The sequence below is a fragment of the Brassica napus genome, chromosome A6 (assembly GCF_020379485.1).
Source record: "Brassica napus cultivar Da-Ae chromosome A6, Da-Ae, whole genome shotgun sequence".
In the NCBI taxonomy this organism is placed as follows: Eukaryota; Viridiplantae; Streptophyta; class Magnoliopsida; order Brassicales; family Brassicaceae; genus Brassica; species Brassica napus.
The window spans coordinates 14,333,948-14,357,869 of NC_063439.1; the positions used below are offsets into that span (position 1 = coordinate 14,333,948).

Consider the following 23,922-nt stretch of genomic DNA (forward strand, 5'->3'; position numbering starts at 1 on the left):
TGCGTAATTGTGCTTAAATTTAACGGTTTTATTTTGATAATCATATATTTTCAATTTTTGAAAAGAAGCAGCACAGCACACTCAGTGGCATAATATTGGGAGGATCTTGAATTTTGGGCTATTTAAGGAAACTAAAGTATTGAAATTAGGATTGTACACTACAGTAGTTTAGATACTTTAGCTTTTAAAAAAAATTAATTTTTTTATTAAAATTAAATACATTTTTCAAAGAATATAAATACATGACGCTATGAGATAGTATAAAATAAGTTAAAAAAAAAACAAATAATTTATACACAAACTCTCCCCTCTCCTTACTCTTGTTTTTCTCTGACAAAGTTATGGGAGAACAGCACATCTCAGCTACAGTTCCCCGTGACAGAACAGATGAACAGGTTTTGATTAAAGTTTCTCAATTTTGATTTGTTCTCTGCTTTACATTTTACTTTGATTGTTCACTGAATCATCTCTTCTTCTCAATGATTCTTGTTTCGTACTCTACAATTTTCTAGTTATATAAACTTAAAGAGATTATTGTTCTGTGTTCATTCCATTACTAGTTCTTGTCTTTAAACGTTCATTCCATTACTAGTTTTTTTTTTTGTTTGACAAAAGAAAAACTTTCTTTTTAAATTCCATTACCAACCCTTGTCTTCAAACGTAATTCTGTTTTCTTGAACACAATAAGAATTACTTCTCAGGATCTCTGAAGTCTCTTAATAGTTAACTTAGAAATATATAAGAGATCTGTATAGACCATCATAAAACTCGAGATCTTTCAGCAAGAAAAAAATAAAAAAAAATTCAGTGTTAGCATTTTTGGTATGATGATGGATCGTTTTGTTGCAGGCAATCTTGGCTTTGAAGAAAGGTGCACAACTTCTGAAATGTCGGAGAAGAGGAAACCCAAAATTCTGTCCTTTTAAACTCTCAATGGTGGGTTGTTTTGGATCTTCGAATTGGAATCCCATAAAAATATTAAAAAAAAGCAAAGAGAAAGTAATCATTTAAAGGGTTTTGTAAAGTTGTATTCTTTTGCTTTTTGAAGGATGAGAAGTATCTAATTTGGTACTCAGGACAAGATGAGAGACAGCTGAGATTGAGCTCGGTTATAACGATCGTTCGAGGACAGATCACGGTATGTCTGAGTATAAGATTTGGATTGTTCCTTAAGATTAAAGGTGATGATGCAGCGTGTCTTTCTCTATCTATAAGCCGAAGTTTGAGAAGCAAGCTCAACCGGATCGAAAAGAGCAGTCGTTTTCACTCGTCTATGCAAATGGAGAATACACTCTTGATCTTGTAAGTTGGGTTTTGTTCAACGACTTTTTTGTATAAATGTTCTTGAACATGTCTTGTTGGTGATGTTAGATATGCAAGGATAAAGCACAAGCAGACTCTTGGTTTAAAGGCCTTAGAGCTGTGATAACGAAGCACCACAATGCTAGATCTTCTGTGAATCTAAGGACAAGCAGGGGAGCTCAAAGTTGTATCAATAGCCCTGCGGGGTTTATCCGCAGGAAACAGAATCTTGGACTTGTCGAAGAAACCCCTGACTTCACTCAGGTAAACTAAAAAAACTCTCTTCTTGCCTTGATATCGTTTCTTGATGTCTGTGTGTGTTATGTTCTTGAAGATACGCAGTTTATGTGCGAGTCCATCCACATTACTTGAGGAACGGTGTTTGTGGTTGTCAGGCTCTTCAGACAGTTTCTACTCCGCGGAATCAGCTGGTTCAGATGGGTTCGGCCCAGTTTCTCCTTACTACGAAGCAGACTGTGACCAGACAGGTTCAGAGCTTAGCAAGAAGCATTCATCACAAAGATTTTATGTTTCTCCCCCTCACACTGTAACTCAGCCAACTGCAAGATCCAATGTCCTCAAGGACGTAATGATATGGGGAGCTACAAGGGGTCTTATCGAGGGATCAAAGAATCAGAACGATGCTTTATCTCCTCAGCTTTTAGAGTCGGCCACCATGTTTGATGTACAAAGCATTTCTCTGGGTGCAAAACACGCTGCGCTGGTTACGAGACAAGGTGAAGTGTTTTGTTGGGGCAATGGAAACAGTGGTAAGCTTGGTCTTAAAGTGAACCTTGACATCGACCATCCGAAACGCGTTGAATCACTCGAAGGTGTTGCGGTTGGATCAGTGGCTTGTAGCGATCACCAAACATGCGCTGTTACCGAATCCGGAGAGCTGTATCTGTGGGGAATAGACGGTGGAACTATTGGAGAATCAGGAAGACAGTTCTTAACTCGGAAAATAGCTGATCTCTTTGGTGGATCTTTGAGGGTTTACAGTGTCGCTTGCGGCGCGTGGCACACAGCGATTGTGACATTTTCTGGTCAGCTTTACACATACGGTAGTGGAACCTTTGGAGTTCTTGGACATGGGAGCCTTGAGAGTGTTACAAAGCCAAAAGAAGTGGAGTCTTTGAAGCGAATGAAGGTGGTATCTGTTTCTTGTGGACCGTGGCACACGGCTGCAATAGTGGAAACCTCCACCATCGACAGGAAATATCACAATGCCAAGAGTTGTGGAAAGCTGTTTACTTGGGGAGATGGAGATAAAGGAAGGTTAGGTCACGTGGACAGCAAGAGAAAGCTCGTGCCGACTTGTGTTTCGGAGTTGATTGATCAAGATTTCGTTAAAGTCTCATGCGGATGGACTTTAACTGTTGCACTCAGCAACAGAGGAACAGTTTATACGATGGGCAGCTCAATTCATGGCCAGTTGGGATGTCCAAGAGCCAAGGATAAGTCGGTAAATACTGTTTTAGGCAATTTAACAAGACAATTTGTCAAGGAGATTGCTTGTGGTTCACATCATGTAGCTGTGTTGACTTCTTTTGGTAATGTTTATACTTGGGGAAAAGGCGCCAACGGACAACTTGGGTTAGGCGATGTTAGAGATAGAAACTCGCCGGTTCTTGTTGAGTCTTTAGGAGACAGGTTGGTGGAAAGTGTAGCTTGTGGGTTGAGTTTAACGGCTGCGATTTGCTTACACAAAGACATCTCTTTGACTGATCAAAGCGCTTGCAGTTCTTGCAAGTCAGCTTTTGGATTCACAAGGAAGAAACATAACTGTTACAACTGTGGTCTCTTGTTCTGCAATGCATGTAGTAGCAAGAAAGCAGTTAATGCTTCCTTGGCACCAAACAAGGGCAAACTTTCTCGAGTCTGCGATTCTTGCTTCAATCATCTATGGAGAATAACAGAGTTTTCAAACAAGGTTAAGATGGACAATCGAACTCCAAGGATGCAGTTGGTTACTAATGCACGAAGGTTATCTGGCGAATGGACAGAAACTGAATCACAGAATCAGATTCAGAATATTCCACAAGCTAATAGTTCTTCAGATGGACAGCCTCGATGGGGACAAGTCTCTGCTCCTTCTCTGTTTCTTTTTGACAAAATGTCACTATCTTTGACAAGTCCTGAGGATATATCAGTCTCATCCAGAAGACCATCTTCTACAAAGATCTCGACCTCGTCTGAGACGAACAAGATCTTTATCGACGAAATCGAAAGGCTAAAGGCCGAGGTATAGTACTTTTACCTTCTCATATACAATAGCTTCATATTATACAAATAAAGATTCCATTTTTCTTGCAAATGTAGGTAAGAAATCTCCAGAAGCAGTGTGAACTTGGTAACGATAAGATTGAAGAATGTCAAAGAGAGTTTGAGAAGACATCACAAGTTGCTAAAGAAGAAGCTGAGAAGGCTAAAGTTGCTAAAGAGATAATAAAAGCTATGGCCTCAAGGGTAAATATATAAATTAGCAAACATTGTTTAAAAAAAAAAAAATCTTTTTGTTTATAACATGATCCACATTTCTGTCTATTTGCTTGCAGCTTCAGACGAACAAGGAGAAACCGAACAATCCTAAGACTGGCATTGCATGCAATCCGTCTAAAGTCTCGCCCATCTTTGATGATGATTCAGTTTCCGCTCCATATTTCACACCAATTACCACGACTTGTTCACAATCCAAAGACAAACAAATTGTAGAAAAATGTTCAAGCCGTGAAAGCAACATTAGGCTATTGGTAAATGCATCGCCAGCCATCACAAGAACAGGGTATATGCAAAATGGAACACAAGAATCGACAGCAGAACAAGTAGAGCAATATGAGCCCGGTGTATATATAACTTTCACGGCCTTGCCTTGCGGTCAGAAGACGCTTAAACGCGTACGATTTAGGTAAAAGATATTCTTGATTTAGGCCCTGTTCGTTTGCTCACCCAGGTGATCCATCTGGGTGAAGATGCAAATTGATGTTCGTTTAGTGCATTATAATGCTACATCCAGATGGATCACCCAGCTGAATTTTTAAAAACTCATCTCAAATTCTCACCCAAATGAAGGTGAGTCTTGATGGTGCATCTGGATGCAGATGCATCTAGTTCAGACCAAAATGATAAATGACAAAAATGACCTTTTAAAATCAAAATATTATTTTCAAACCGTAAATTCTATATTTGCATATACATTTTTCCGCTATAACAAAAAAATACATTTTCTCTTAAAAACTGAAAAACACACTTTCCCGCCAAAACTGCAAGATGCATTTTTCCGCAAAAAAACATAAAACACACATTTTCATAAAAACACATGTTTCGGCTAAACCAGTAAAACCGCACTTTTCGACCAAAACCGAAAAACGCATTTTCCCGCCAAAACGCATTTTCCCGCCAAAACTCCAAAAAACATTTTCCAGCCAAAACCGCAAAAAGCATTTTCCGCCAAAACAGGAAAAAACGCATTTCCTCGCCAAAACCGAGAAACACAATTTTCCCGCCAAAACCGAAAAACGGAATTTTCCAGCCAAAACCGGAAAACAGAATTTTCGCGCTAAAACTGGAAAACGAAAAATTTCCCGCCAAAACTGAAAAACACAATTTTAACGCCAAAACCGAAAAATGAAATTTTTCCGCCAAAACTGGAAAAACGTATTTTCCCGCTAAAATCGGAAAACGTATTTTCCCGCTAAAACCGGAAAAACACATTTTTCCGCTAAAACCGAAAAAATGCATTTTTCCGCTAAAACCGGGAAAACGCATTTTTCCGCTAAAACCGGAAAACACATTTTCCCGCTAAAACCGGAAAAACGCATTTTCCCGCTAAAACCGGAAAAACGCATTTTCCCGCTAAAACCGGAAAAATGCATTTTTCCGCAAAAACCGGAAAAACGTATTTTCCCGCCAAAACCGGAAAAATGTATTTTCCCGCCAAAACCGGAAAAAAACGTATCTTCCCGCCAAAACCGGAAAAATGTATTTTCCCGCCAAAACCGGAAAAAACGTATCTTCCCGCCAAAACCGGAAAAACACATTTTCCCACCAAAACCGGAAAAGAGCATTTTCCCGCAAAAACCGGAAAACTGAATTTTCCCGCGAAAACCGGAAAACTGAATTTTCCCGCGAAAACCGGAAAACTGAATTTTCCCACCAAAACCGGAAAAATGTATTTTCCCGCCAAAACCGCAAAAATGACTTTCCAGCCAAAACGCAAAAAATGTTTTTTTCCGCCAAAATCGTGAAAAAAAACTTTTCCCGTCAAAAACACTTTTCCCGCCAAAACTTCAAAACACACTTTTTCCGTCCAAACCGCAAAAACGTATTTTCCGCCAAACCCATAAAACGTATTTTCCATAAAAATGCATTTTTTCGCGAAAAACACATATTTCCTCAAAAACCGCAAAAATATTTTCCGCCAAAACCGTAAAAATGATATTTTTCCGCCGAAACGTTAAAAATTATATTTTAGTCATTTTATTAACAAGTTCACCTGGATGCAGATGAAAGTTAAAAAATAAAAATCAAACGAACATAGTTGCATTCAGATGATTCATCTGGATGCATGGACGAAATGAAGAAACGAACAACACCCAGATGGAGCATCTGGGTAGGACATCTAGATGGACCATCTGGATGCATCTTCGAGATGTACAAACGAACAGGGCCTTAGTAATATTAGGTTTCAAGTGTGCAAGTGTTGATGTGATTGTTGCTAATTTTGGTTGCAGTCGAAAGAGGTTTTCAGAGAAGGAAGCACAAAGATGGTGGGAGGAGAAACAAGTTTTAGTCTATAACCAGTATGATGCTGAAGCATGAACTAATTGACAATGTAATTCTATTTTTAATATGGTTTTCGTCTTTTTCAACAACTCTAACTTGTTTTTTTTTCAACAACTCTTAACTCGTTTTTGATCATTTTCCTTGTTAAATGCTATTTTAGTCAAAAAAGCTCTTTCTAAGATTTTTTGAGAGATTTGCTCTAAATAGTTTCTGTAGGATTTCTGATTGAAAATCATGAAACAATAAACATATAAACGATAATGTAATAAGTCAGACTCTGGACATCATTAGAAGACTTCTCCCGGAGATGATTTTTTTTTATATAAATAAAATTTACATATTTTCTTTCTCTCTCTCAAATGACTGTAACAAAAATGCAATGCATCTCACTCTAAAACTCTCTAAACTCTCTCTAATTTTTTTGAATTTGAAAACACCAAATTTTATATCAAATTGTTCATTTTTATGTCTTATATATTTCTCATTAATTTATCTTGTTTTTGCAGATTTTTCATTCATGGTTTTCATCTTCTTTTTTTTAAAAAGTAGATCTATAATTTTTTATATGTACTTTATGTGTGTTATATGTTATATTCCAAAAAGTTATAGATTCAACATAGTATGACTGTTTAAACGTTATTATTTTTTTTTTTGAATTGAATGTTAAATTTAATTAAAAAAAAAAGACCTTGTTACAACTATGTGTATCCATTCCTAAGATTTTCTGTACAAGTCTAGAGAAAAAACCAAATAGAAGAATAGCAATTTTTCTCCCTTAACTCATCAACCTCCTCATCCTTTATCCACCTTCTCAAATCTACCTAGCTTTCACTCCTACTAGGCAGCCAGCTCTCACTCCTACTGGATCTCCTCATCACAAATCAACCTTCCCAAGTCTACCTAGCTCTCACTCCTACTAGGCAGCCAGCTCTCACTCCTACTGGATGTCCAGCTCTCACTCCTACTAGACCTTCTCAACCAGAACTCACAAAAATAAGATTCGAGCTCACTCCCTTCATCGAGTGCTAAACCAAAAAACCATTCCTCCTTCCAACTCCTTATTGCCTCTCCTCTGCATAATGAAAACATTCCTCATGTTCTTATCCAGCCTTATGGCCAAAACTTCACTTGGGGTAGGTTTCTCATCATGTTTCCTTCTATTTCTTTCCATCCAAATTGCATGCACAGCATCTTGCATCATATATCGAGTGACAAAAAGTTTTATTTTGCTCCAGCTTCTACGCATAGTTGTGAGTTGAATTAAACTCTCCCAATCTCCCGTGAACTGACCTTGCAAGACCCCTTCCATTAGCACTTCCCATATTTGCATAGAGTAAGGGCATTTGAAAAAAGGTGCTCTACAGTCTCCAAAGGATGTCTACACAAAACACACGAACCATCCGCTTTGACACTCCAAGTTATTATACGATCTCCAGTGGAAAGCCTCCCTAGCATCACCATCCAAGTGACAAAAGCATATTTGGGAATAGCATGTTTAAACCATACAGTAGAGTGCCATGAGCAACAAAGATGCTTCTCTCGAATATTTTGCCAAGTATCACAAGTGAAAAAAGCAGCTTTGTATCTACCCTTCTCATTCCTCCACAGAGACACATCCTCCTCATCAACCCACTTCTCCTTCATCTTCTCAATTTCCAACTCCACTGCATTTAGAATATGAACTCGATGATGTCTCCTCCTGTGACTTTTACAAGCTTCCACAGTATCTTTTGCACGTATGCCCAGATCAATGTGTCCTCTACCACTCAAAACCTCTTGTAGACGACCCATTGGAGACCAAGCTTCAAACCAAAAGGACGCTTTCTTTCCATTTCGCACCTCCACTTGATATAAACTTTTTGCAATCTCACGACATTTTAGAAGCTTTTTCCACATCCATGAACCACTCTGTGTGTTCTCCTTTATCATCCAAATAGAACCCTTTCTTGTAAGATAAGTTTGTATCCAATTGACCCAAAGAGAACGTGTTGATAGGATCCTCCAAAGCAACTTTAGACAGCAAACTAAGTTAACCTCCTTTAAAGGTCTGACACCCAACCCACTTTCTTGCTTTGTTCTGCAGACATCTCTCCATACAACTTTAGTTTTTCTCCCATTTAGCTCCGGACCAGACCAAAGAAAGCTTGAACACAGTCTCTCGATTTCCTTGATGCAACCACTGGGTAATCTAAATGCAGCCATCCAGAAATTTGTCAAACTCATAATAACAGAGTTGATAAGTTGTAAACGTCCCGCATATGAAAGAAACCTTCCCGTCCACGAACTCACTCTCTTCCGGATTTTCTCTATCAGAGGGAGATAATCAAGCACAGTCATTCTCTTCGTTAATAAGGGAAGCCCCAAGTAGCGTACCGGAAGTGACCCTGTAGCAAACTGAAAATCTCTCAGAATCTCTTCTCTCTTCTGCATATTACCCGCCATAAACAGAGTGGACTTTTCCATACTAATCTTCAACCCACTCATTCTATCAAAATCATCAAACTCCCTGAGAATTCCTTCAATTGAATTCCGAGTTCCATCTGCAAACACCCTTAGATCATCAGCAAAACACAGATGTGTGAGATCAATATTTTGCACTTCGGATGAAAACCAATTTGACCTCCACGCGCCGCTTCATCTAACATTTTTGACAGAACGTTCATACAAATAACAAACAGGTATGGCGACAACGAGCAGCCTTGTCTTAACCCTCTCTTACTCTGGAAATAACCCGCCAACTCTCCATTGACTTGCACTGAGAAGGAAGGTTACACATAGAGAAATCCAGGCGATAAACTTGTCCGGGAGACCCAAGGCCGTTAAAGTGTTGATGAGAAAGGACCAATGGACTGAGTCAAAAGCCTTTGATATGTCTATTTGCATAGCACATCTAGCAGAGATATCTTCCTGATGATAGTCTTTAACTAGTTATGTTGCCAGCAAAACATTCTCCATAAGCAGCCTTTCCTTTATAAACGCAGATTGATTTAACATAATGAATTTAGGAAGCACACATTTTAACCTGTTTGCTATGATCATTGAGATAGCTTTATACAGAACGTTGCAACAGGAGATGGGACGGTAATCTTTCATCATCTTAGATTCCTCCTTCTTTGGTATCAAAGCCAATATGGTAGAGTTTACTCCCTTTGGTAGAAACCCCTTCACAAAGAAAGACTGTATTGCCACTATAACATCGTCTCCAATTACTTCCCACGCTTCCTTAAAGAATTCAGATGTATAAACGTCTGGCCCTGGAGACTTACTACCCGGCATATGAAATATAACCTCCTTTATTTCTTCTCTTGTGACTTCTCTCTCAAGGTTCCTGCAATCCATCTCACTACATTGATACCCCAACAGCTCCTTCAGTCTATCCACTGAAACACCTTCGAAATCATCCGGTTGCTTCGTCATAAACTCCGCGAAGAAACTTTCTGCTTCTGCTTTAATCTCTTCATCCGTCTTTGCCAAAGACCCATCTGCTCTCTGTATTTCATGGATGGCATTCCTAATTTCTCGAAGCTTTGCTGAGTTTTGAAAAAACTTGTTATTACCATCCCCTACATCAAGCCAGTGCACCTTCTAGCATTGCTTGAGAAACTCTTCTTCCAACTCTGCCAAGCGTTTCCATCTTGTATTTGCTTCATTTTCCGCACGCATAGCTTCCATAGTAGGATTGTTTAACGTCTCTCCCTGCTTTTGACATAAAACCTGATACGCCTCACCGGTTTTTCTTGAGATATCTCCTAACTTCATTTTACTCAGGGCTCTCAGTGGCTGCTTCAAAGCTTTTAGCTGCTTCGTAAGACGAAACATAGCAGAAGTTGAGTTGAATAACTTCTCATAATCCTTCCATTGATCTTCCATTAAAGGTTTGAACTCTGGCATCTTCGATATTGCATTAGTGAACTTGAAAGGTGTTGTAGGCACAGGGGGGGGGGGGGGGTAACCCACGAATTGGTTGAAGAAGGAACCAAGGTTTCAACCTGAAAACAAGAGAACCGATTTTTATGAGTTTTTAGAGTTTTATAATGCAAACAGAAACAATTATGAAAACAAATGAGATGATAATGATAATAAAACAAGATAAATAAACAAAGAGAAGGGATAGTGATATCACTCAAATTACCCTAAAGAGTGTTACTCTCATCAAAAGAGGTTCAGGTGTAGTACTTAGGGATCGAATCCACAGAGACTCTAGGATTACTCAACAGACTTAAATAATTAGAAATGAAGATAGACTAAAAGGTTTTAATAGTTCTAAAAGCAGTAAATGATAAATCGAAAACAAAAGTGATTCAATATATTGAATTGAAGTGGTTTAAAGATTGGGAAAGCAGCTAGATTCATGCAATTCTCAGGTATAAAATGTATGCACTTAGTTTAGACTAAAGGGTATGATGGTTTTTGAACTAAACAATGATTTAACCGGATAGGTTATCTTTGCTAGATCTCGGATCTCAACTGTCGTATTTTGATCTCGAGAGAGTGTCGATCGATGTGACTTGATGTACATTGACCGATACACCTTTGTAACGATCGACCGACAGAACGATAGTTGCGTCGATCGATGGTTATTCAGCGAGCTTTGCTAACGGGTTTAAATTGTTCTCTAACCTTCTCAGACCAACTGTCGTTGCGCCTGAGTTAGTTAGATCACGCAAATGGGTTCAGGTATTGAGGGGAAACGGTCAGTTGGACTCAATTAATCCTAGGATCTAAAATGAAGGTGATCAATCTCAATTTTAGCATTAAGTGCATAAGAAATGAAAGAACAATCAAAACACCTTTTTAATAGTCATATTAGCAGTACATAATTTCAACCATGGTGAGAAACCTAAATCAAACAATTGGTTTACTCAAACATATTCATGAGAGACAAAGTCATGATGATGTGAAATAAACTCAAATGAAACATAGAACACAAATAGATTGAGTAATAGAAATAAAGGAGTTCAAGATCTTCTCTGTTTTGCAGTCTTAGATCTATCTCTCTAATCCTAAGCTCTTCTAATGGTAGCCAAAATGCTCCTTCTCCAAAACTAGGTCTTTTTCAAGTGTCTACCTAGAAATGATACAAAACCCTAGTATATATAGCCTAACATGCGGCTAGGGACTTAAGTTGTAAATAATAGATCTTCTGGGAAATGAAATCTTTTAATTTGCGATTTCATTCGTGTGACTGGGCATCGATCGATGCACATGTATGTATGTCGATCGATGGTAAGTGATTATGATCGACCGATTGTTGCTCTTCAAGCGTCGATCGATATTCCTTGCGTAAAAGCATTCCAAAATGTCCCAAAAGTATCATTTCCTTCCATCAGGTGAATAAACCTGTATTTGCTTTGAAAAGACTCTAAAACATGATTAATACATCTTAAAACCTTTATATACCATGTATAAAAACGGGTGAAAATCATGGTATATCAACTCCCCCAGACTTATCTTTTGACTTGTCCTCAAGTTAAACCAACGGACAATCTCTCTGGAAGAGGATTGAAAACATCAGGGACTCACAGATTTGAAACATTGAAATTATCACCTCTATAATATTGCATTCCACATCTAAAGTTCTTTCTTACAGATATACATTATGCAATAACCTAGCTTAGCAACCAAAATCATCTAGCCAACAATCTTAACTAATCTTATTATCAATCTCCTCAACCAACCTCATATCTTAATGTAAAAAGTGTAGGCTTTACCTTGGGAGTATCGATCACAAGATGCAAGGATTTCAGACAAGTATCTGGAACTGCAGGTAAAAGTTAGTTCCTAATTTCTCTCTCTCTAATTTCTCTCTTGAGTCAAAGTCTGCTTCCATTGCAGGATCAGTGACCAAGATTGGACAGACTTCCATGAATCAAAACTTAATGGTGGTTGCCACCAAGCTCTGTTCATTTTTTTTGACCTATATCCAAGAGTTCTTTGCGAAAGCGAGCCTTGAAGATTACCGCCTCCAAGTCCTGTTTCGAACTCTTTTATTGGAGTCTTTTATGAATCAAGCCTTAATGGTTTTAGCCACCAAGTCCTGTTCAGACTTATCATAATTAAACAATAGATCTTATTATTATTATTATTATTATTATTATTATTATTATTATTATTATTATTATTATTATTATTATTATTATTATTATTATTATTATTATTTTAAACATACTAACTAATCTAGGGTCGAAATTAGAGAGAGGAATGTGATATATAATTCTACACAAGGCTTTACCTTCCAGACTTGTCTGAAAAATCCGATCACATGTATACCAAGCCCCAAGACAAGCAGTGAAGTCAGGTTAGTGTTGGAGGTTAGCTTCGGTTCTTTCTAACAAGCTAGCAAGTGTGTATAGTTGACTGGTTGATCCACTTTAGCATCTATAGTATTATCTGCAGTCAGTAAATCTAGAATGGTGCTAGAAAGTGGTTAGACATTCAAGTAGATATCATTAGTTCATAATCCCCTTCTTGACTCAATAAAATTATTTTTGAAAATATTTTTGACAAAAACTCAAGAAAGTGGTGTTAGTAAGTACCTCCCCCAGACTTAAATTGCACCGACTCGGTGCAAAGTGCCCAAGGGTAGGTTAAAATCAAGTTAGATGTTTGAGAATGTTAGAGTGAGAATGAAGTACCTATCCGTACTACACATCGATCGATGTAATCCTCTCCATATCGATCGATGTTACTCACCCAGAATTGATCGATGTAATCCTCTCCATATCGATCGATGGCGAAGCACAAAATTTTTTGCATGTGCTTGGAGTCAAACTCGATTTCCTTGCCTAATGTTAGCTCTGTTAGACAACCAAGTATAAGAAATAATAAGCATCCTCAAACATAAAATATAAGTTTAAAAACATAAATCCTACAAGTTCAGAAAATAAATAAATAAGTTCATAATAGGAGGGGAAGAGATAGAGATGTGAGGACTAGTCGGTGTCCTCATCAGTCGCCTCATCGTCCTCTGGGGAAGGGTCCCTGCGTGCTGCTGCTGGTGCTGGTGCCTGCGCTCCTGTGGCTATCCTGCTCTGACAAGACACTCTAGCCCAGATGGCCTGAAGAGCGTCCACCACGAACCTCTGAAAGTCTCCCTGGTCGTGCATAGGGATGTCCGGTATGTTCGGGAAGTCGGGGAGAGGAGGTGCCTGTGCGTCCTGAGCTCTGGTACGGTGAATGCTGGGAGGTCGGCGTGACATGTTCCGCGGGTTGCGGAGGAATGCCTCGTCTGGCATGCATCGAAGCTGCTCCACGTTGTTGCCGAAGTCAGTGATCCTCCTATCTGGTAGGGGTAGAAGGCGATGCTCATCGCGGATCCTGAAGCGCCATAGTTTCCCTTCCTCGAGCCATAGCGAGTGCACCAAGTGCTGCTTGTCGATGAAGGCGTGGTCGCGGTCGGCAGAGTGAGAGTCGAGGCGGATGCCGAGATACTGGAAAATCGGGGCCAGAAGACTCCCAACTGTCTCCTTCTTCTTCTTACCCTTGCTGGTGAAGGGCTTCTTCTTCAGCTCCACCACGTGCGCGGGAAAGACAGCTCCGAGGTTCGGCGGGCTTACTTCGCCGTCCTTGTCCAACTCAACCAAATTCACCACGCCATTCACTGCACAGAAAAGTAATGTGAGCTCCTTTATCCTGACCTTGTTGGGCTCCATCTTGCAAACCAGTGTGTTTGCAAGGAGCCATAGGAAGTAGCAAAGTGCAGGATGGCGGATGTCTGATAGCACGGCCATGTTCGTGTCCCAAACTCCTGTGCCGACGATGTCCCAGAATCCCTCGAGGTGTGAGAAAGGTGGGACCGTGTAGGAGGCGATGCTCTCATCGAAACCGTAGATGCGGCAGAGCTCGGTGATAGTGATCCTGTAGCATGTCCCTCTGGCGAAGAAGGTCAAATTGCCATCTCCCGCTACCCTCGCTGCTGAAGTCCTGTAAGTGACCTCGACAGTGGCCATGAACTGGCGGACGAGATCGGGGTAGAGGTCGTAAGCGCGAGAGGGCATGGTACCGAGTCCTAGCTGTGTGATCATGTCCTTAATATCTCCCTCGATCCCGAGCTTCTTTAGGATGGGTCGGTCGAGGAATTTGGTGGGCTCGATAGAGACTCCAAGCCAAGCGTTGTAGAAGAGGCTGTCGTAGTCGTCCCAGTTATCGAACAGAGGACGCTGACGGCACTCGTTGCTGTTGATCGCTGCCTTAGGATCATCATAGTGCGGGACATCGAATGGTGTGTTTTCGGCGCGAGGCCATGGAGGACGCTGTGGGTTGGAGGAGCTGCTAGTCTCGTCGAACCTCCTTTTCGACCTGAGTTCTCTGTTTCGTGTGTTTGTCTCTGAATTGCTCATCTGAAACCAAGAAGAAAAGAAAGTTAGCATTGTCGATAAAAGGTAGTATCGATCTATGGGTTGTACTGAACATCGATCCATATCGCCAGGTCGGAACAATCGGACAAGAGAGCATCGGTCGATGCGAACGAGTTCATATCGACCGATGTCGAATTGCGAAACCTGCAAAATCACTCAACTCCAAATCGCGTTTATACGAATCAAAAGGCATGGAAATCACAAACCGAACTCTAGATAAACAATATGAAATACAAAAACATCTCTCAATCACACTAAATCAAGCGTTCTAGTCCAACTCAAAACGAAAACCCTAATTTTTCGAAAAATGTAAAATTTCGAGTGCATACCTTGAATGTTGATTTGGGGAGTGGATTTAACAGTTACAGAGTGAGAAATCGAGTGGATTTAGGCGAAGAACGGACGAAATCCGTCAACAATCGAGAGAGAAAAGGGGTGTTTTTGTTTTCGGTTTCGTTTGTGAGTGTGGAAGAGGAAGTGGGCTGATATCGAGTGAAATAAGTGTTTTAACCGTCGATATGCCCGCATCGATCGATGGCAGTAATGCCTCGTCGATCGATGTCCTCTTTAAAGACAAATACTAATTTCTAAATTTCTTAAATAATGCTAATATTAAAAAAAAACAGAAATTACTATTAATTACTATTAAATAAAAATTATTAATTTTAATTAATGATTTTAATTAAATATTTTTTTTATTATAAAATGGGTTACCTCCCATTCAGCGCTTAATTTTTAAGTCTTTAGCTCGACTTCCTGATTAAACTAATTATCAGGTTCATACAGCACCGTGAGCGCTTTCGCTGATGGTTTTGCCCAATAATGCTTAACTCGTTGGCCATTCACTGTAAATTCCTGGCCTTTATCATTTTGTAAGGTGATAGCTCCGGAGGGTTGAACGTTTGTTACGGTGAAGGGTCCAGACCAACGGGATTTTAGCTTTCCAGGAAATAAAGTTAATCGAGAGTTATAAAGGAGGACTTGATCATCTGGTTCGAAGTGCCGGGATATGATCTTTTTATCGTGATAAGCTTTAGTCCTTTCTTTATAGATTTTTGAATTTTTGAAAGCTAAATGTCTTATTTCATCAAGCTCGTTAAGCTGGATGAGTCTCCTTTCTGCAGCTGGTTTGATATCAAAGTTCAAAAGTTTAGTAGTCCAAGCTGCTTTATGTTCTAGTTCGACTGGTAGATGACATGATTTGCCATAAAGGAGGTGGAATGGTGTTGTTCCTAACAGCGTTTTGTAGGCGGTCCTGTAGGCCCAAAGTGCATTATCTTGTTTCCTAGACCAATCTTTTCTGGAGGTTCCTACGGTTTTCTCTAAGATTTCCTTAATTTACCGGTTAGAGACTTCTACTTGTCCAGTAGTTTGTGGGTGGTAAGGTGTAGCTACTCTATGATGAACACCATTCTTTTTAAGCAATCTATCAAAGATTTTGTTAATGAAATGAGTTCCACCGTCACTAATGACTACTCTTGAAACTCCAAATCTTGGAAAGATTATACTCTTGAAGAGTTTAATAACCACATATGCGTCATTGGTAGGTGAAGCTACTGCTTCGACCCATTTGGATACGTAGTCTACAGCGACTAGTATATATTTGTTTCCATATGAAGACGGGAAATGTCCCATAAAATCGATACCCCAGCAATCAAAGACTTCAACTTCAAGAATAAACTTTTGTTTCATTTCGTGTCTTTTGCTGATTTTTCCACGTCTTTGGCATCTGTCACATTGGGTTATAAATGTATGGACATCGCTAAAAGTGGTCGGCCACCAAAATCCTGCTTGGAGAATTTTTGAAACCGTTTTAAAGGTAGCGAAATGTCCTGCATAATCAGCTCCGTGACATTTGTAAATAATATCGTCTGTATATGCCATCAGAACAATGCTTATAAAGGGAAAGGTTCATCCCAATGATAGCGTCTTACTTCTCTGAAAAATTTCTTCCTCATATATCCCTTGAGTTCGTCTGGCTCAACCTCAGCTGCCAAATAGTTAACAATGTCGACATACCAGGGTCGGTTATCCGGGTTTCTACCAATCGCGTTTACCTCCCGTTGTGATAATTCCTGAGGTGTGAGATTAATCTCATCACCGGAAACATTAACTTGTAAACCGAAGTTGATTTTAATAGACGGGGGTTCGTGATTTTGGTTATCGGGGAGATGAGAAATTACATCAGTCTCGTAATCGATCGATGTATCACTACGTGAATCGACCGATATGCCATCTCTCTCATCGATCGATAGATCTTCAGATGTGAGAGATATTTGACCGACGAAGGATGTATCTATGTGTGCAACATTCTCTGTGGGAAAGAAATCGTCTATATGGACATCATCCTCTATCCTTATCCGGGAAAGATGGTCAGCGACTCCATTATCTACTCCTCTCTTATCCTTAATCTCAATGTCAAACTCTTGGAGTAGTAGAATCCAGCGTATAAGTCGAGGTTTAGCATCTTTATTTTGCATTAAATATTTGATGGCAGCGTGATCAGTGCTGGTACCTCCTAGATGGCCGGTTTGGACGGTTTGGTGAGACGCTGGTTGAACCATGGATTTCGTGACCACAACAAAAGGTTTCCTCTTTCTCCTCTCTTCAATCTCTAGATGAATTCTGCACCTCAAGTGATCTGAGCAACCCCCAGAATCAAAAACACAGTATGTATGCCAGTTCTGCATCCACTCCTCATTTATCAATACTCTGTCCAGCTTCTTGCAAATTAAACCTTCCTCCCTTTTATTACCCCAAGTAAATCGTGGCCCCTGATAACTCTAAACATTATTATCAAAGCACACAAAATTATACTTTGAAAGTTTGCTCTGTTTTGAAGTCATTTTTAATGTTTTGGGTATATAGATTTTTTTGATCTAAGTTGGAAGACTACTAGGAAGACTTCACGAGGATACTTCTCAAGCAGACTTTTTGGACAAATTCACACATATTAAGCTAGAAATTAAAATTTAAGCGGAGAAGTTAAATTTTAAGTGAATGAAATGGATTTTTCAAAGGTCCAATAATCAAATCATTATAGTAATTAATATGTCAAACCATTTCTAAGTATTTTGATTCAAAGAGAATGCAGGTTCTAACTTAATCTAAGTGCAATCTAGTGATAAGGTGATTTTGAACTAAAATACTACTCACATGCGATAAAGAACAAAACTTTCTTTTTCTATGGAATGGATGAACTCATGGGCTAAGGGATTTGACCTTGGGTGATCAAGTTTCAATCTAAAGGTGGTACTTTTCAATCAATCTAACAACCTTAGACCTAAGCCCAATCCTAAACAAACTCTATCTCTAGATGAATGCTCATTCACTAAGATAACTCAAGCATCAAATCTCTTTGGTTGAATATTATCTAAGCAATCATTAAGTTCAAGTCTATTAGCCATCTTAACACCTTTAATATCAAATCTCTTGGGTAAAGAATGTTAAAAGCTTAGTAGAGTTGGTTCAGGCATTTCATCGAACACCTTTCGGGTATGAAATGCCTAAAGCTCAACTTTAGAGAGACCAACTCTAAAATTGCATTAAAAGTACTCTACTAGCAAGGAATAAGATGGATTTGTACCTAAACACCCTAGATCTAGCTTAATCACCCTAACCCATGAATCAAAAGATGACTACTCACTAATCTTCATGATAAACCCAAGAATCAATGATGATTTGGTGTTAATCATGATTAGTGATCAATATAACTAAGCAATCACAAGAGAAAATGATCAAGATTAGATCTTTCACTTAAAAGTTCTTTGTGATTAGATAGAAAATAAGATAAGTCCCAACTTTGGGATTACGAGAGTATTTATATGTCTTTGGTAAACCTAATGGTTTCCATTAAAAAGTCTAAAAAGCCCTCTAAAAACATTAAAATTCGACTAAGGATAAGTCTCGACTCAGGTTTGAAGCAATCGGGAACAACCCGCGTCACTCAACCCGCGTCGGATAGTCGTCGAGCTTTCTTCTTCATGCGAGCGGGTAGGCGTTCCCACGTCGCTTCACCCCGCGTGACTCCATCTTGAGTTCTCTTCGACAACGCGGGTAAGAGAACCTGCGTCGCTCCACCACGCGTCGAGGCGTCGTCTCGCTTCTCCAACTTCATATGAGCGGGTACAGCTTCGCGCGTCGATCATCCTGCGTGACTCTATCGACGGCTTCTCTTCGACAACGCGGGTAAGGGAACCCGCGTGCTCCAACCCGCATCCAGACGTAGAGCAGCTTCATGTCGACGCGGGTTAGTGAACCCGCGTGGTAGAACCCGCGTTGCAATCACCCATACTCGACCAAACTTCATTTTTCATCTCTTTTCGAACCACAATGCTTCTAAACACCTCCAGTCACTCAATGGGAATTTCCATTACCTGATTAAGACATATGAATGCAACATGGATCCTAAAGTTGCTAAATTCCTAATCTATATGATCAATGTGTGCAATATGGATGGTTAAAACAGTGCAAATATGCAAGATATCAAATCCCCCAAACTTGTTCATTACTTGTCCTTAAGTGACTTTGCAAGAACTCATAAGGGAGAGAGGTTTGAAGGTGGGAACTCATAGCCAAAAGTAACACTTCCTAGCACTCAACTTAACATCCTAAAGAAACATAGCAAATATCATGAGCAACTCCCTTATTATACTCTAGCTTCTCTGGGCCTATCCATACTCTGTTGCCTCTACTCAAGTTGCAATACCCATCACTAACAAGTTCCTTCAACCAGCTCTCACATTGATTCACACACACACACACAAGGTGAATTCTCAAAAATGGGCACATGATCTCAATCATTTGGCTAGGTAAGCAATGGTCTAATATGAATGAAGAGAGGGATTCAAATGTTTTCATTTAAAGGTGGTCATCACTCAAAACAAGGAGCTTGCTCATTATGTAAAATTTATCTAAGACTAGAAGCAACTCATGCATACATAGATTCATTCTCATCGTTCTACCCCTTTTATAAGTGACAACAAGTTCTACCCTTTTATCATCATCTCAAAACCAAAATAAACCCCTCACATCACTCACCCAATGAACAACTCTCTTTTTCTTTGGACTCAACCAAATAGGGACTTTAATTCATTTTTTTTACAACACTTAGCTCTAACTCTTTCTCATTTCCTTCCCCACCTTCTCTTTGATTCTTTTTCTTTCTTTTTTTTTATAAGGGGGAAGGTTCTTTTGTACATAATCTTGAGCTTCATACTTTCTTTTTGTCCCTAGAGTTTTCTTTTCTATTGACACTCTTTTGTTCATCTCTCTCATCTTTCTCACTCCTCAAACCCAAGATATTGAAATTTAGAACACACAAACCCCTCCCACCATCCCCAAATGCTAGCTCTTTATGCTAGCAAGAGATGAGAATAAACCTATGTCGCCTCCAATACTCTCAAGATTTTGCACATGACAAGCTATCAAAAGAGGCCTCACTCATGCAATTCAATGTTTGGTCTCAAAGAATGGTTAGGGTTGTAGGGTATAGAGTGCCATTTGGGTTAACAAAGATTGGTATAAAGGAATAAGATAACCCAAATGTGTATGAGATCCATGATCAAGTATGCAAATGCCCATATGCAAGAGAGATTAAGTTCGTTCAAGCTAAGTTCAGATTGGAGCTGATCTTAAGAACAATGCCAATATCAAGCAAGCAAACAAGTTTCAAGAAGAGTTTTCAAGGCTCGAAGCGTGCAAGGCTTTCAAAAGATGCTTAAGCTACTTGATATGTTTAACTAGAGTGTCATTTTGAGTTCTAGACAAGAGTTCTTTATAAGGCATTTTAAATCATTGTCCCCAATGCAAGTGAATGCAACTTATATGCTCTAGACTCAATCCTAAAAGTGCAAGTGATGCAACTACATATTACTTTTTTTGTGTTTTTCAAAATTTTCAATTTTTTTGATTTTTTCTATGCATATATATATATATATATATATATATATATATATATATATATATATATATATATGTACAATGCAATGCATGAGACTCAAATCATCAAAGAAAAAATGATCAAATACTTGGTACCTCCCCCAAACTTAGTTCACACAGTCTTTGTGTTAGGAAGTTGAAGGAGATACCGAAAAGGGAGTTAAATGCAAAGAAAAACTGGTATATACAATGAAAAGGTGGTGGAGTACCTCTCTATGAAGCGTGGGAAGAGGCCGATGCCTCATCCTTGGTGTCAGCTTCCTCATCTGTCGAGGCAAGGGATGGAGATTTGTTTCCTGAATCGGAGGGTTGAGCTGGTGGGTTTCTCTTCCGGCAGAGCAGCTCTTTCTTGGTGGCGGGAAGGCTGAGGCTGGGGAGTAAGGAAGTCAAAGTCTGATGTTGAGCACCCTGCTACAGCTCCTATTGTTAGGGATTTTTGTGTAGGCTCTTTTAGAGTACCACAGAACGATGGACAAGTTGATTTGTTGGGTAGGTTTAAGAGTGTTTCGTGAGGATTTCGAGAGATTGAGTAGAATATATACTTGAAGAGATCTTTATTACATAGAACAAGCAAGGATTACAAGTATATTCGTATGAACCCTAACCTTAGCCGCCTCAGTATAATCTCCAAGTCAAAGGTCTCCATCCCCTGCTTGAGGGCTGTTGTAGCTCTTATATAGTCGACTAGAAGTCGGTTTTATTAGTTTAAACTCTTTTATATTTAGAAATATGGAAGGTTCTCCTTGTCGGAAGTTTTCTATTTCTTGGAAGGGAGTAGGGTCCAGGGACCGAGCCCAGGGTTCCCTCTGAGGGGGACTCGGGGAACCCGTTTACTAGGGATCCGGGGATCTGAGTCCTGCCTGGAGGCTGGGAGAAATAATACCGGGATATTTTTCCCCAACAGTTTGTCACTTATTTCTCGACTTTGTCATCGAGGTCGGGGAATAACCTGTGCACTCAAGTCAACCGGGGTTGCTTATTCTCAGCAGGCTCCCTTTAGGCAGGACCTTGTTCCGCTAGTCTTGTTAGCCTAGGTTCCACTCAAGTCGGAAGTCATTCTGAACCCAGGTAAGGACCGGTTCCTTCGTGTTCAGTTGATATCTGATAGTAGTTTCTTCTGCCTCTCTGGAAATGGTGAGGCCGGAGCTTGGTCGTGTAATCTGTTGGGGTCAAAATCGGTCACGACGAATTCAATGTCTGAAAGTCCGTAAAAATCGGCATGAACATTTTTACGAAAAATAATCCTCGTAAAGATATCTTTACGAAGAGTCTTGCGGTAAAATCTTGTTCAAATCTCAATCGAACCATTAAATACGATTTTCCGAAGGCAAGGACATGTATCCAAATCGGCCACGGATGAGCTCAAGTATGGCGATCGGACCGCAGACAAGCCAAGCTCGATCGATACGCGGTGACCAAGCATGCACACAGCTCGGTTGCTATGTAGCGACCGATCTCGAGCCAAAGCTCAAAGGGACCTAAGACGCGACTGGAGGCCCATCTTACGATTTCTTAACCAAAAGCCCGTAAACCATAGGACGGTTTACGCTTGGTTCGCAAGGGAAGATAAATGTCAAGTTTCCGCGGATAAATACGGAATTTTGAAGATAATTACGAAGATCGGAAAAAATGGAATATCTCCAGTTTTTGCTATGACTGCTTAAGGGCAGAAGAGTAAAAGCGTAAACCGACCTTGGAGCGAGTATATAAGGAGTCCTAGGCGAGAGGCATGAGGGGAGAACTTTTTAGATTCAGAATTCTCTGCACTTAGAAACTTTAGGCTTTATTCTCGACAAGTTTGGTTTCTATGACTGGCACTCAATTACTAGACGAACTCGCCCAGGCAGTTCGATCTCTTGTCCAGCTCTATCAATTGAACTACGTTCGGTTTGAACCTCGAAAGGGGTACTAGGCAGCCTTTAACAAGGTTCAGTCCGAAATCAATCAAAAACCTTTTCAGTATCTATTTCGTCTTTTGTTATCGAGCTGCGACTCAACTAGGTTTGAGCTATTAGGCCGCTAGAACTAAGTAACTCGCTGACAGCCTTTGGGGCCAAAGCTTTCATGATCTCTTGTAATGATCGCAACGCTCTTACGCGGACTCGAAATAAGATCTACTGTTTTCTCTAAACTCGTTTGTTATCTTTTCATGATTTCTGCATATATTTGGTCACTTGTCGTTGGCTTTCGCGGAGATCCGGGACCTCTGGGAAATTAGGGTTTTCCTAGTTTCCCAATTTAAACGGAAATCGACAGTGCGAATTTCGGTTCCCACATAATCCACACACGGGTCTGAGCAGATTTTCACTTTGGGGGTCCGTTAGATCGTGGAGGAGAGCGGAAGTGTGGCATCTTTCCCTTTTTTTCCAGTCCGGTCGCAAGGAATTATTCTGAAGATTTGGAAATATCCGACTTCCTTTTTCCAGGCTCCAAGAAAGGAAAGAGCTAGGCGTATATTTAGGATATCTGATGCACAGAGCTTTATTCATCATCAGCTTGAGAAGATGAACTCCGATGTCCCTGCTTCGTTCGTGGGCGGTCGCCTAAGGCCGTGCCGTCTGTTTGCTGATCCATTCTCATCGCCTATTGCTTCTTTTGGAATGGCTTCCGAAACACGTAGTGAGGCGATCCCAAAGGCGCCTTTGAAGCAACACGAAAGCTTTACTCTTGACGATGGCCCGCGCTCCGAGATTCCTGAGGGAGGCTTGAAGGCGATACGGAAGAAGTATGGGATCCATTCCTCGGTGCATATGAGGAGTCCTTCTGAGATCGAACGCGCGCCTGATGGAGGACCGGGAGAGATAGCTATCTATGAGGCGTATTTAGTAGCAGGCTTCCGGGGGATTGTTCCTTCGTTGGTGGCTGAAGTGTCTTTGTTTTTTGGCTTCTGCCCTTCTCAGCCTACTCCCTTGTCCTGGAAGATTTTGATGTCAATCCAGGTACTCGGGGAGCTTCATGGTCTTGAGACCGGGATTCATTAGGTGCTATATTCCTATTGCTTTGCCCCTTGGAGGATCGTGCCTGGGTTTTACCACCTTCAACCTCATGATGGTGCTCCTTTAGTTGAGGAACCTCGGAGAGGTATCCGGAGTAATTCTTCTTTCGAGAATAACCGGAGTAGTTGATACGTGTTTATGAAGATCCAGGAACCCTTCCATTACCCTACTTACTGGCATACTGTTGATGAGTCTCGCTTCCTGCACTTTTTCCCTTTGGTAGTCGATCTGTTGATAGTCGGTTTTGTTTTCAGATGTATCTCGTCCGATATCTTTTCTTGGGGAAGTGGTGGCGAAGAAGATGTTGATGATTCCTCGGTGGTTTCATGGGGTGCACTTTTTGATGAGCAAGGAGGTCCTGGACCATAGTCGTCTCTGGGGTAAACCTTTACTCCTTAATCCCTTTCCAGTGCATCCTCCCTTTAGTAAAATCTCATCTCTTATTCTTCAGGTAATATTGCGAGGCTTCCTACTTCGGTTCTCTATGATGGATATCAGCAGGCTGGGACACAAAGAAGGCGTCCTTTCTCTTGGGGAAAAAT

General features: G+C 40.2%; 2 protein-coding genes across 3 annotated transcripts; one reads left to right on the top strand and one right to left on the bottom strand.

Annotated features, from left to right (window-relative positions):
* Positions 1–258: 258 nt before the first annotated feature.
* Positions 259–6,271, top strand: LOC106352720 (PH, RCC1 and FYVE domains-containing protein 1). 2 transcript variants are annotated; one of them, XM_048734828.1, is made up of 9 exons: positions 259–395; positions 850–936; positions 1,049–1,138; positions 1,222–1,302; positions 1,372–1,566; positions 1,637–3,547; positions 3,625–3,771; positions 3,861–4,210; positions 6,036–6,271. In XM_048734828.1, exons 1-9 carry the CDS (start codon positions 342–344, stop codon positions 6,121–6,123), a joined length of 3,003 nt encoding a protein of 1,000 aa, XP_048590785.1. In that variant the 5' UTR covers positions 259–341; the 3' UTR covers positions 6,124–6,271. The 2 variants fall into 2 exon arrangements, with proteins under 2 accessions (XP_048590785.1, XP_048590784.1); XM_048734827.1 differs by having other exon boundaries at positions 260–395; positions 1,216–1,302.
* Positions 6,272–6,983: 712 nt separating this feature from the next.
* Positions 6,984–9,978, bottom strand: LOC106355467. The gene is made up of 7 exons (XM_048781577.1): positions 9,747–9,978; positions 9,110–9,650; positions 8,357–8,638; positions 8,122–8,275; positions 7,546–8,007; positions 7,378–7,465; positions 6,984–7,057 (listed from the first exon to the last, which is right to left on the bottom strand). Exons 1-7 carry the CDS (start codon positions 9,976–9,978, stop codon positions 6,984–6,986), a joined length of 1,833 nt encoding a protein of 610 aa, XP_048637534.1.
* Positions 9,979–23,922: the final 13,944 nt, after the last annotated feature.

What these genes read in the sequence shown, in the direction of transcription:
- LOC106352720 (XM_048734827.1), top strand. Translation starts at nt 342, where the DNA reads ATGGGAGAACAGCACATCTCAGCTACAGTTCCCCGTGACAGAACAGAT. An exon ending in GTGACAGAACAGATGAACAG is followed by an intron (nt 396 to 849) that starts GTTTTGATTAAA and finishes GTTTTGTTGCAG; the next exon opens with GCAATCTTGGCTTTGAAGAA. An exon ending in TCGAAAGGCTAAAGGCCGAG is followed by an intron (nt 3,548 to 3,624) that starts GTATAGTACTTT and finishes TTGCAAATGTAG; the next exon opens with GTAAGAAATCTCCAGAAGCA.
- LOC106355467 (XM_048781577.1), bottom strand. Translation starts at nt 9,978, where the DNA reads ATGCCAGAGTTCAAACCTTTAATGGAAGATCAATGGAAGGATTATGAG. An exon ending in GTGAGTTCGTGGACGGGAAG is followed by an intron (nt 8,276 to 8,356) that starts GTTTCTTTCATA and finishes GGCTGCATTTAG; the next exon opens with ATTACCCAGTGGTTGCATCA. An exon ending in AATGGAAGGGGTCTTGCAAG is followed by an intron (nt 7,058 to 7,377) that starts GTCAGTTCACGG and finishes CTGGTTGAGAAG; the next exon opens with GTCTAGTAGGAGTGAGAGCT.